This window comes from Notolabrus celidotus, chromosome 19, assembly GCF_009762535.1.
Source record: "Notolabrus celidotus isolate fNotCel1 chromosome 19, fNotCel1.pri, whole genome shotgun sequence".
Taxonomy (NCBI): domain Eukaryota; kingdom Metazoa; phylum Chordata; class Actinopteri; order Labriformes; family Labridae; genus Notolabrus; species Notolabrus celidotus.
The window spans coordinates 29,895,041-29,906,867 of NC_048290.1; the positions used below are offsets into that span (position 1 = coordinate 29,895,041).

The following is an 11,827-nucleotide window of genomic DNA, read 5'->3' on the forward strand; positions in this document are numbered from 1 at the left end:
TGTTGTTTTCCGTCTCTCTGTTATTCTGTGAAGCACAGGGCTGCATGTTTTTATGTATGAAAGGTGCTATATAAATAAAGTTGAGTTGAGTTGAGCTATTGTAAAATTCGATACATTAAAAAGCAAATTATTGTTGAAAATGATTCGGTTATCGTCATCTAGCCTACTGAACATGAATAGCAACCTAACTAGCTAAATTAATTCCATATGTCATGATCTATGGTCATAACATTTTGATAGTAGTTTTAAAGGCGCCCTCTGAGTTAATAGTTAAACAAGTGTCAGGCTATTGTAAAATTCTATACATTAAACAGCCAAATATTGATAAAGAACGTTTGGTATTCTTGAATCCTTCTTTTTTTCTGTATAGTTGATCAAATGGGGAAAATAAACATGTTTGCCATCATTTCCATCAGTCTTTGACCACGTTTATAGAGTTTGACAGTATGTATTTATAGGGTACATATAGGTATTCTTATATTATTTATACTTATAGGTATTATTATTTGTTTAGGGAAAGAAACAATTAACAAAACGCAATTAGCTGCACATTTTTGCTTCTACATTGTCAAATAGAATAGTACGCGAATGCACCACTAGAGGTCATTGTTGTATCAACCAGATGGTAGACCATTGTACTTTCTCATGTTCATCTGCAGCCAGTGAAATTATTATTAAATAAGTGAATACATGCTTTGTTAAATCTATCAGATGATGTGCTTGTTAGAAAAAATATTTATGATATAATATTCTATACCTTTTTTTTTTTATTCTTTATTTTTGTAAACAGGCATAGGTAGACAACACAGCTCAGTAAAACAGAAACAGTAGGTCATCTATACATCCTTATGATTTAATAGTGAAAATACAGTCAGTTCATACAGTTATGGTTTGTTAATCCTTCAGTGTTACGTACACAATCCATATTTCCCAGTATTGCAAACATTGTTCTACTCTTAGGTTTAGTGAGGAAGTTATTCTTTCCTTTTTTTCAATATTAGACACAATGTGTATCCACTCAGTTCCTGTTGGAGGATTGGGTTGCAACCATTTTCTTGTCACAGCCTTTCTGCTGGCTGCTAATAAAATCTACACTTTTGTATTGTTACAAGATCAACTGATGACATTTGCCAAAACTTCATTCCAAAGTAATACACACTAATAACAATTTGGATTGTGAATTTAGAGGACTGGCTTAATCAGAATGGCTTGAAACATTACAACATTATTGTTCAGCCTTGTGTCCAACTGAAATTGTGTGATTTTTAATTACCCTGAAGATACATAGAATATGTATATACAGCATTACTTTTTAAAGTCACATTTACAATAACACAAGATAGGATTCAGGAAATGTATGGCAATTTGAAACAAGCCATCTTCAAGAAGAACCTCCTGATGTAGACCTCCTGCAGGAGAACCAACAGACTATGTGGCAATTTTAAGATCCAGCGCTCAACAACCCTGATTAACTTTTGTTAATCAAAAGAAAATAAGCCAGATAGTATCTTTTGTCAACCAATTTTCTTTCTGTGATTAAAAAGTGCCATTTATTCTATATGGTGTAGTCTTCTCAAATTAGAGATCGTATTATACGTATTATATGTCAAAACACAAGATCCTGTATTCCTTGATAGGGAAAATCGACAGATTACATTTCTTCAAGTTAGTATAAGCTGTTATAATCAAAGATTTGTGGTTCTTGCTATAAAAATAATGCAATATATTCAGAATACACACACAATATTAAATGTAACAATTTATTATGTTTTTACAAAGTCTTTGCAAAATGAGAAAAAGTCAAAAATGTGCACCTTATGGCTAGTCATGTGAGCACTGCAGAGACAAGCAACGGTAGGATATCCAGTAGATGTGAAGAGTCTGTTTTAACCCCCTAGAATACTTCACAGGGTGATCCATAGCTATCTGGAATCTTCTTCCAACTGTTTCGAGAGCTTTATTCAACGGTCCGTTTGCTAATCTGGGAAATGTAAAGTGAATTCACACTTCCCTGCGATTGTTTACAACATGACAAACGACTGTCCATTAGTCAGAGACTGAAAAGATGAAAGTGGAGGAGACAAGAGTCTTATGTGCACATGGTTTGTTTCAAAGCTTTTGGCTGACGCAGGGCAGGAGGTGCAGGGAAGAGCAAAGGTAAAAAACAAAAAGCTCAAGACTCAGGCTCAGGACTCAGGCGAGGAATGACAGGGAGGATGAGGTTCCCGAAAGAGGAGTCCTGTGTGATGAAGAAGCCGGTTGAGTGTGTGTGGGCATGCTGAAAGAGAAGACAGTAAGGACAAGATTGTTGTTAACACTCCTGTATTGGCAATTCTTATTAGTTTGACTTGATTGAGAATTATTTTTGAGATTTTTTCTCCACATTCAAAATCCAATTCCAAGAGTTTTCCAGATCTGTAACCTCTCTCACTTTGCTCAAATTGTATCATGTATGCATGCCAAAAACAGGAAAAAACCCCAACACTAAATGACAAACAGTCACATTAGTTACTATACTGTAAATAAGTCAACATATGTTATGAATGTCACATATAGAATTTCAAAAGATAGGCATATTTTGCAGACATTTACATTTTGTTGTGCTGCTTAATTATGTGTGAAATAAGTTGTGGTAAAGAATATGTATTAGTGTGCTGCAGTCTCACCTGCAAAGCAGCTTTCTGCTGGGCAGCGATGTGTTGCTGCTCTGCATTGTCTCTGAAATCCTTTAGACTCGGTCTGGACAGCGAGATGCTATGGGCAAGGAGAAAAAAATACACAGACTTTTATGTAGAAATGTAAATAATCATCAAGTAAATGCTCACATATTGTCAAAAAATGCTTTATTTATATTTAATGGTAGTGGTTTAAGTCAGGGAAACCCCCTTTTTGAAACCCCAGGACTGTACACTATCTCTACCTGGCTCCAGGAGTGTGCATGGATTGACTCTGCAACAGCCGTCTCTTCTCCTTATCTAGCTCAACAAGGATTGCCACCCGTGCCTTGTTTGGAAAGGCTGGATTGAGGAAAGGAGGGGGAAGAGACAGAGAGTCAAGGAGGAAACAAAGGCATGGATCATTATGTAAAAAAGACATCATCATTTTATTTTATCTCAAGAAAGATTTTAAGAAAATGAAAAACAATAAGCAAATGGTAAAAAAAAAACATATAAATAAACAAACATCTGCATTGAGTTGTCTGGTTGAAACAAGGATATAAATATTATGCTAAATGGGCTTAATATAATGAAGCAGTGAACATAATATTATTCATTAAATGTTTAGAAAGCTTAGCTTACAATGTGAGGAGAAGACCTTTAATGTTCAGGCTGATTTGAGGAGCATTTATGGACGCTTTGCCTTGACTAAAATGTGAGGACTGATGCTGGATTATGCTTTTATTTTATTTTTTCCTTTTTAAATTTCTGGACTTGAATATCATGTTATTTCACATCATACTGTTCTGACAATTATATCATATTTTACTGGATTTTTTGACAACAAAAGAAAAGTGTATGAAATGTATTTTATAAAAACCAAACCAAACCAAACCCAGGGTTGGGTTGGGGTATATGTATGCGTTTCTGTTCTCTAATTTTTCTTTTTGTTCTATTTTTTTGTTATTGTTGTTTGTTTTCCTCTTTAAACTTCACTGTGAAGTTAGACTTCACACGTTTTGCTCGTATCCCATTTATTTAATATTATTATTATTATTGTTACTATTTATTATATTTGGGATTATTTATTTTTAAATGATCAATTCCAATTCTATTATCATTTATATATGTTTTTTCTTGCATCTGCATTCTCTTTATTTCCATACAATGTAAAAAAAAATGATCACAAATGACTTGCTTTGACTGTAAGAAATAAAAATATCATTATAACATTTTTTTTTTTAGTAAGCTGAATACTACTTATTATGATGATCGAGTTTAACTTTTCAGTATTTCATAGCCTGTTATAATAGTGACTGTATATTAGTTTTATAGTATGCTAACTGATATTTCTGAGAGCTGTAGGCAACATATAAAAGATTTTAGTTCTCAGGTGAGTTCTTTTTGACAACAGAATTACATCTGTCGTTAGATCACTGCATAACACGACCATCGTACATCATCAAAGGTAACTAATGATAGGCAAGGCAAGGCAAGGCAAGGCAAGGCAGCTTTATTTGTATAGCGCATTTCATACACGAGGGCAACTCAATGTGCTTTACATTAAAACATTAAAAGCATTGGAAACATTCAGACAAGCATAAAAGAACACAATTAAAATGACAAATATGATAAAACAGAAAAGAAAAGGAAAATTAGAAATATATTAAAAATTACATTAAAATTTTAATTTAAAGTGGGTTAAAATAATCTAAGATAGGAAGGCAGAGGTAAATAAAAAAGTCTTAATATTTGATTTAAAAGAGGTGAGAGTTTGAGCAGACCTGCAGCTTTCAGGGAGTGTGTTCCAGATATGTGGTGCATAATGACTAAACGCTGCTTCACCATGTTTCCTTCTGACTCTTTGGACTGAAAGCAGACCAGTACCTGATGACCTCAGAGGTCGAGGTGGTTCATAAAGTAGTAGCAGATCAGCAATGTATTTTGGGCCTAAACCATTCAGTGCTTTATAAACCATCAGCAGGATTTTAAAGTCTATTCTCTGACAGACAGGAAGCCAGTGTAGAGATCTAAGAACTGGAGTAATGTGGTCTACTTTTTTGGTCCTTGTTAGGACTCGAGCAGCAGCATTCTGTATGAGCTGCAGCCGTCTGATGGACTTTTTAGGGAGTCCTGTAAAGACCCCGTTACAGTAGTCTAGTCTGCTAAAGATAAATGCATGGACGAGTTTTTCTGCATCCTGCTGAGACATAAGTCCTTTAATCCTTGATATATTCTTAAGGTGATAGTAGGCTGACTTTGTAATTGTCTTAATGTGGCTGCTGAAATTAAGGTCTGAGTCTATGACTACACCAAGGTTTCTGGCTTGGTTTGAACATACCCTTTCAGGAAGTCTAAAGTATAGAGGACAGGAGCGCTTGCATACTGATAAAGACAAAGAACCACAACACCAAATCGATTGTCTCCAAAGATCATAATTACCTTGTCCTGGTGGATTTGCAGCCATGTCGATCAAAGCAAAAAGACCCGCGTGAGAGTAAAAGAAAACAGGCTTATTGATGATTTAGCTTGAGTTTATTGTTTCCTTTCGCTTAGCTAATGATGCACTAGTGGATACAAACAGCGCTAAAAGTTCCCCCTGGATGATCAGTCTAACTCGGACTTGACCTCGGTGTATTACACTGGACTTATGATTCTGTTCCACACCACTGCAGCGGTGATTGAAAGTTTAAAACCCCGATAAAAGTCGATATTACATGTGAATGGTGAGTTGCATTCTGCCTCCCCGAGACGTGTGTAGCCGGTGTTTTAGTTCGGTCAAGTAAGAGTAAAGAGAGAGATGTCTTACTCTGCAGATTTTTCCGGTGACACAAATAGTAAGTACGATTTCAGGACTTTAGACCGATGTGGTTTGAAAGTGGCACATACGTTTCAGTGTTTTTACACAGGTGGACCTAAATATCACTTACTATGGGGAAAATGAGCTCATCATATAGTCCAAGATACATACTGATAATAACCACTGAATAAGAATGAGGTAGGGAATTCCATTGGTATTCACTGATCTTACTAATAGACGATCTTTGGCAGTTCATTCGCTTCTTACTGTCACGTGACAGATATGTTTACATCCGGGTTCGTGTAGTTTAACCTCCGGAGCTGCGCAGTTGCAGTCAGCTGACAGTTGTGACCAACCAGCGGGTGTACCATCTCAACCGAGTAGACCCTGAACCGAGGAAAATCCTCCTACTAACGGTTTTGGCCGCGGAGAACCGGAGAGCCGCTACCTCCGATCCCCGGCCACGTCTTCCCGCTTCTTGTAGGATGAGTGTCGGCGCTCCGAGAGGCCTGGCCAGCTCGGGGCAGAAGCCCATCGCGGAGATCCTTCACCCGCTGTCCGCCGCCGAGGAGCCCATCTCCGTCACCGTCGGAGGAGATAAGGTAGGGTCTTATGGGGCTGTTACCGAAACCGGTTTAAAAACAACCAGGCAGACGGACGTGGACTGGGAGTGGACGGTTGACCAAACTCAACTACTATCCTGTATCCAGACTTACACTAGTGATGATGATCAAAACCATAAAAGAAGAAGCAACCTTATGGAAGTTGAATGCAGAAAAACAAAAGATAAAACATCATTAAACACCTTAGTAGACATCTGTTCAGTATTTTTATTTAAAAGTTGATTCTTAACAGGTTGAGCTTGCCATCAGTAGATATTGGATAAAAATCAAATTTCTGAAATCAATAACAGTGTCATAGCTTGCAACATCTTATAAGGGGATTTACTTTCATCCCATCCCATCACAGCCACACAAGCATCAGAGGAACACTAGCACACAGATAAGGAATACAGGAAGAAAATGTACTTGAACAAAAAAAAAAAACACACAGTGACACAGGTGGTTGAGCTATGATAAGGAAATTGTGTTTTTACATGTGGGGCTCCACAATCCAGTTCACACACCAGACTCCAGATTAAACATCAGCCATGGTGGACTGTGTAAACAATGATGGTCCAAGCAAACACACCAGAAAGGCTTTTTTTCCCTCCAGCCAGGTGGTGTTTTACTCTGAGGTAGTATGCTTATCAACCACTTTGGTTTTATAGTTAATTATTGTCATGGATCTGTTATTGCGAGAAAGGCGCCTTTAAATAAAATTTATTATTATTATTATTATTGTTGGTTTTTGCAACAAGGCTACATGAAATAGAAAGGTGCTATCCTGTGCTAACTTTACTCCAAACCAAATATCCACTGAGGTGTTCATAGATGATTCAATTTTCTGTTCTTAATCTGTTAGCAGCTACTTGTCAACACATTTCAATAATATTACATAGAGAGGAAGAAAGTGAGAACCATTTTTTTGGCATGGATCTAACATCCCATTCTTCACTTTGTGTGTGTGTGTGTGTGTGTGTGTGTGTGTGTGTGTGTGTGTGTGTGTGGTAATATCCCAAGGAACAATATATGTATAAGAATGATCTTACCATGTGAATTCCAAGAATGAACTGAACTTTATTTATACAGCATCTTTCATACAAACAAGCATGCAGTCCAAAGTGCTTCACAGAAAAACAACAACAGAGAGACAGAAAACAACAAAAATGGTAAAATAATAAATGACAATCATATAAAAAATACTTCAAACTAAAAGGAAAATCAATTCAGTAAAGCTGATAAAATAATTAATAGTAAAAACCTTTAAAAAAACAGTTAAATTGAAAAATATCAGATTAATAGAATAAATAAATAAATAAGATAAATACATGTTGTCAAAATAATGCAGTCCAGGGCTAAAAATAATTACTTCAAATTAAAAGCCAAAATAAAAGGCTACTCCTGAATTTACTTGTAAAAACACCCAGATAGCTCACTGTTTGAATATCAAGAGGCAGTGGTTCCACAGTTTTGGTGCTTAACTGTTGAACTCTCTCTGGACGATGCTTGTGTGAGACACGAGGAACATTTAAAGCAGGGGCATCAAACTCATTTCAGTTCAGGGGCCACATATAGCCCAACTTAATCTGAAGTGGGCCGGACCTGTAAAATCATAACATAATGACCTATAAGTAACAACAACTCTTAATGTTTCCCTTTTAGTGCAAAAAAGTAGAGGTAAATTCTGAAAATGTTCACATTTAATGAATTATCTTTCTACAAAAACAGCTGTTGTATTTATTGCCATGATGAGTCTCATAGTGGGGCCAAATATTTTACTCTTAAAGCCCTGAAACCTGCTGCGAACACACCAAACACACAGGTTACCCATTCACCTGACACACACAGTGTAATGTTAACATCTAAAGAACAGAGAGATTATAATAATGAAGAAGGTAAAGATGACTATTATGGACTCCCTGCAGCACAATGATTTTATGCAACCCCCAGAGGACAAATTTGAAATAGTAGTTACTTTTATTGAAAAATGGCAGTTAATGTCTTCTCTGTAGTTTTTTCACTTTGCAAAGTCATTCCGCGGGCCGGATTGGAACCTCTGGCGGGCCGGTTTTGGCCCGCGGGCCGCATGTTTGACACCCCCGATTTAAAGTGAATATGACTTTGCATTATTATTGTTTATTTGCACATATCCAGATGAAGTTGCAGATTTGACATTTGAAAGTTCTTATTGAATGTTTATTCAATTATGTGTATAATTCAGGTTATTCCTGCCTATGTGCACTTGATGAATGAGTATTAACTGGTGTTTTGTGTGTGTGAAACGTGTCTCAAAGATACTGGTTTTCTCAACATGTTGTGTAATCAACATCTTGATCATAATCTCATTAGGTTTGTAGTGTTGACCACACACTATGAAACAACTATTTCACACCATTGATTTACTGACAAGGGTAGAGTTTCACAACACACACACACACACACACACACACACACACACACACACACACACACACACACACACACACACACACACACACACACAAAACAAGAATGCATTCAAGACTCCCAGATTATGAATGATATTGTGACTTTGGGTATGCCTATCAGTGTTTGAATGCACCTTAGGAAGAATAGTTTTACTGAGGTAGTAACTAATGGGGATCATCCTATGTGTTGAAATGAGTAAATCAAGTCAAATCAAATATGTTTCAGATCCATTCAGTGACTCCAAAATGCAACAGTGAAGTTTATTGCTCCAAAGTATGAGCAGAACTCTGCATTATATTACTGTAACACAGTATTGATTTCAATTCACACAACTCTGCTCTTTATTAACATCAGGTCTGTTTCCCCTGTTTATTTCCTATATACTGTGTGTCTGCTGGGTCTGTGTTGTGATGGCCTGATTGGCCATTCACAGTGTTGTAATGATGCAATGCAATGCAATTATCCGTACAGTGATTACCAGTGCAGGTTAGCACCATAGTGTAGAAGAGAGCACTTACAACCTCAGCAGCCTGTCTGTCTCCTGCCTGTCTCTCTGAATGTGTGTGTGTGTGTGTGTGTGTGTGTGGTGAAAAAGAGAGAGTTGTGAAAAGAAGAGGTGTGTGTGTTCACTGTGTTTCTGTAGGAGTGAGAGGATAAAGGGTAACACTTTCTGCAACTTCAGAGGGAAAAGTGTGTGCGAGGCAGAATAGGTGATTTGAGTTGAACATTAGCTTTTCTGCGGTTCTACATGCACCTTACCCTGATCACCTGGGAGAAAGCAGTCTGTGCTTCACGTGATGTTTACAGGTAGTGTCAGGACCTGGGTCAGTTAAGTGAGATTATCGTAGCAATATATTTGTTTATTTCGATGGTGCAAAGATGTGTTTTGTATACTTCCCTTTAGCTGTGTTAGCATTTCTTTCTTTGTTTACATTCAACATTCTGTTGCTGCAGAACCTTGTTGTTTTGATAGGATACTGAGCGACCCTTTTTGACACACAGTAATAAATAAAAGCAGAATGATATATCAAATTTGAAATCATCCACTTTCACATTTCTGTAAAATAACATGCCAGAATCCAAAGATGTCTCTTTGTTTATGACAACCCTCTCTACAGCCTCCACATTTGTCCAGTTGATTTGCCTTTATAACTTCTCTGATTACTCTTGCTGTGTTCAGATGACGCCTGTAGGGAAATTGGTTGTTTGCTCTTGAATTGTCACCATAACAAAAAATTGGAAGAGGTAGGACAGGTCTGGGGGAAAAATGTTTAACCTTTGGACAAGAGTGATCTTTGGACAGTCTAGAAACACCTTTAACTGGTTTAGTAATACAAAGAACATCAAGCAGTTAGGAGGTTGATATAGAGTAATATTTTCAAAATAAATGAATCATCTGTTGACAGTGAAAAGTGTCTCCTCTCAATATACAAAGAGTTCATTTGCAAAAACAGATAACTCAGTTTTTATACATTTTCAAAATGTTTCAAAAAACCTATATTTTATTACTATCTTTAGGTAATATCAGTCAACTGAAGTTGGGTTGCTTTGACTCAGTAAAATGACATTACTAATTAAAGGTGTCATAATAATTGTAACTTATTAAAAACAAATGTGTTTTTTTGAAAATGTATAGAAACAGAGTTATTTATGCAAATGAACTCTTCCAGACGCTGTTACAACCCAAAGCTCTCCCACTGTTGCATGTTTTCGTATTAAGGCTGTGAAAATGTATCTGCGGTCCACAGAAGCTCCATTTCTCTCTTCTCATCCATCATTCAATTAGAAAAACAGGAGCAGTGTCGGATGATGTAGGGTGTGTACGCAGCCTGAATAACAGCCCCATTGAAAAGGAGAGACGCCTGCAACAGCATCAGCATCGATCTATCAGCTCTTTGTTTGCAGCTTTTCCCACTGCTGCTTCTAAATTTGATGTCAACCATTGTCTGTCCTTATGCAGGAAGCTGGGCTGACCAATGGAACACCGGTTGAGACATCGAGTCCTGCCTCCGCGTCCTCGCTTTTCAACAGGCTGCAGCTGGACGATGACCTGGAAGCAGACGTCCGGGACCCTTACACTCTCACGGAAACCCGCGACCTCTTTGTCACGGTCGATGACCCAAAGAAGCACGTCTCCACCATGGAGACCTACATCACCTACAGAGTGTCCACAAAGGTCTGCAGCACTGATAACCTGGTTTTATATGAACTTTTTTCATGTGTAGTATGTTTGAGTCCACCTAATCATCTTTTATACTTAAAGTCAGCAACAAGGCAATACCTCTGCAACATTTTGAGGTAACTGATCATCATAAAAAAGTCAGTTCTTTTATTATTTATGATATTATTTTTTGTTTCTTTACCGTTTAAAATCTCTTTGGTATCATATTAAAGTAAAGATCTTTGTCCAAATGCCAATAGCTTGTTGGTGGATGACTATTTTTATGTCCGAAACTTCAGGATTGTAAGTAAGTAAGTAAGTAAGTAAGTAAGTAAGTAAGTAAGTAAGTAAGTAAGTAAGTAAGTAAGTAAGTAAGTAAGTAAGTAAGTAAGTAAGTAAGTAAGTAAGAAAAGTTTTGTTTAGGTAGGTCTAAACAGATGGGTCTTCAACTGCTTTTTAAAAATGTGTCCACAGTTCTCAGTTACAGAAGTAGACTGTTCCAAAGTGTAGGATCAATAACTTGAAAAGCACCATCTGCTTTAGTTTTGAGTCTGGTACAAGGCCAAGCAGCAACCTCCAGTCTTAAAATATGAAGCCCATGCGGAAGGGCTAAAAACTGCAGTTCATTGAGCCTCCACTTGAGGCTGACTGCAGAGACACCAGAAACCACATACACACCCATTCAAAGAAGACTATCTTTGCAGCAGAAATAAACATGTTTACAGCCTGGTTCAGAGAATGGTTTAGGTCTGAGTAGCTCATTTCTCTATCAGCACACACTGTACAGGGGCTGAATTTTGTATAACTATTCTTGAATATATTAAACTTACTAGTTCTGCCCATATAGGGACATGGCTGACTTGATTGACAGGCAGGCACTCTGTTGCTGTTAGAGAAAAGGCTAAAGGCCCGCCTCTTTACCTCACACTAGCACCGCACACTGAGTTCAGCAATTCCAATATGGCACCCGGCACCGCTGACGATTGGCTTCAAAACAGCGCTCAGGAACAGATGGGTGACGTCACGGATACTACGTTCATTTTTTATACAGTCTATGTAAAAGGCACAACCAGTAAACCCTGATCAGAGGGCCTCAGAAACCTACTGGAATTCTATGGATTCAACAGCTCCCTGATATAAACTGGAGCCTGACCACTGT

General features: G+C 37.4%; 2 protein-coding genes across 2 annotated transcripts in view; one reads left to right on the forward strand and one right to left on the reverse strand.

Moving 5' to 3' along the window:
- Positions 1 to 1,746: 1,746 nt before the first annotated feature.
- On the reverse strand, positions 1,747 to 5,446 carry inip (ints3 and nabp interacting protein). The gene is made up of 4 exons (XM_034709150.1): positions 5,100 to 5,446; positions 2,921 to 3,017; positions 2,667 to 2,754; positions 1,747 to 2,278 (listed from the first exon to the last, which is right to left on the reverse strand). Exons 1-4 carry the CDS (start codon positions 5,122 to 5,124, stop codon positions 2,174 to 2,176), a joined length of 315 nt encoding a protein of 104 aa, XP_034565041.1. The 5' UTR covers positions 5,125 to 5,446; the 3' UTR covers positions 1,747 to 2,173.
- A 319-nt stretch (positions 5,447 to 5,765) lies between these two features.
- Positions 5,766 to 11,827, forward strand: part of snx30 (sorting nexin family member 30) — a 22,508-nt gene continuing 16,446 nt past the window's right edge. The window contains exons 1-2 of the mRNA XM_034709149.1: positions 5,766 to 6,059; positions 10,468 to 10,683. Of these exons, the coding sequence (XP_034565040.1) occupies positions 5,943 to 6,059; positions 10,468 to 10,683 (333 nt within the window). The 5' untranslated portion in view covers positions 5,766 to 5,942. The remainder of the gene's footprint in view (positions 6,060 to 10,467; positions 10,684 to 11,827) is intronic.

What these genes read in the sequence shown, in the direction of transcription:
- inip (XM_034709150.1), bottom strand. Translation starts at nt 5,124, where the DNA reads ATGGCTGCAAATCCACCAGGACAAG. An exon ending in TGCAAATCCACCAGGACAAG is followed by an intron (nt 3,018 to 5,099) that starts GTAATTATGATC and finishes TCCTCAATCCAG; the next exon opens with CCTTTCCAAACAAGGCACGG. An exon ending in AGCAGAAAGCTGCTTTGCAG is followed by an intron (nt 2,279 to 2,666) that starts GTGAGACTGCAG and finishes CTTCTCTTTCAG; the next exon opens with CATGCCCACACACACTCAAC.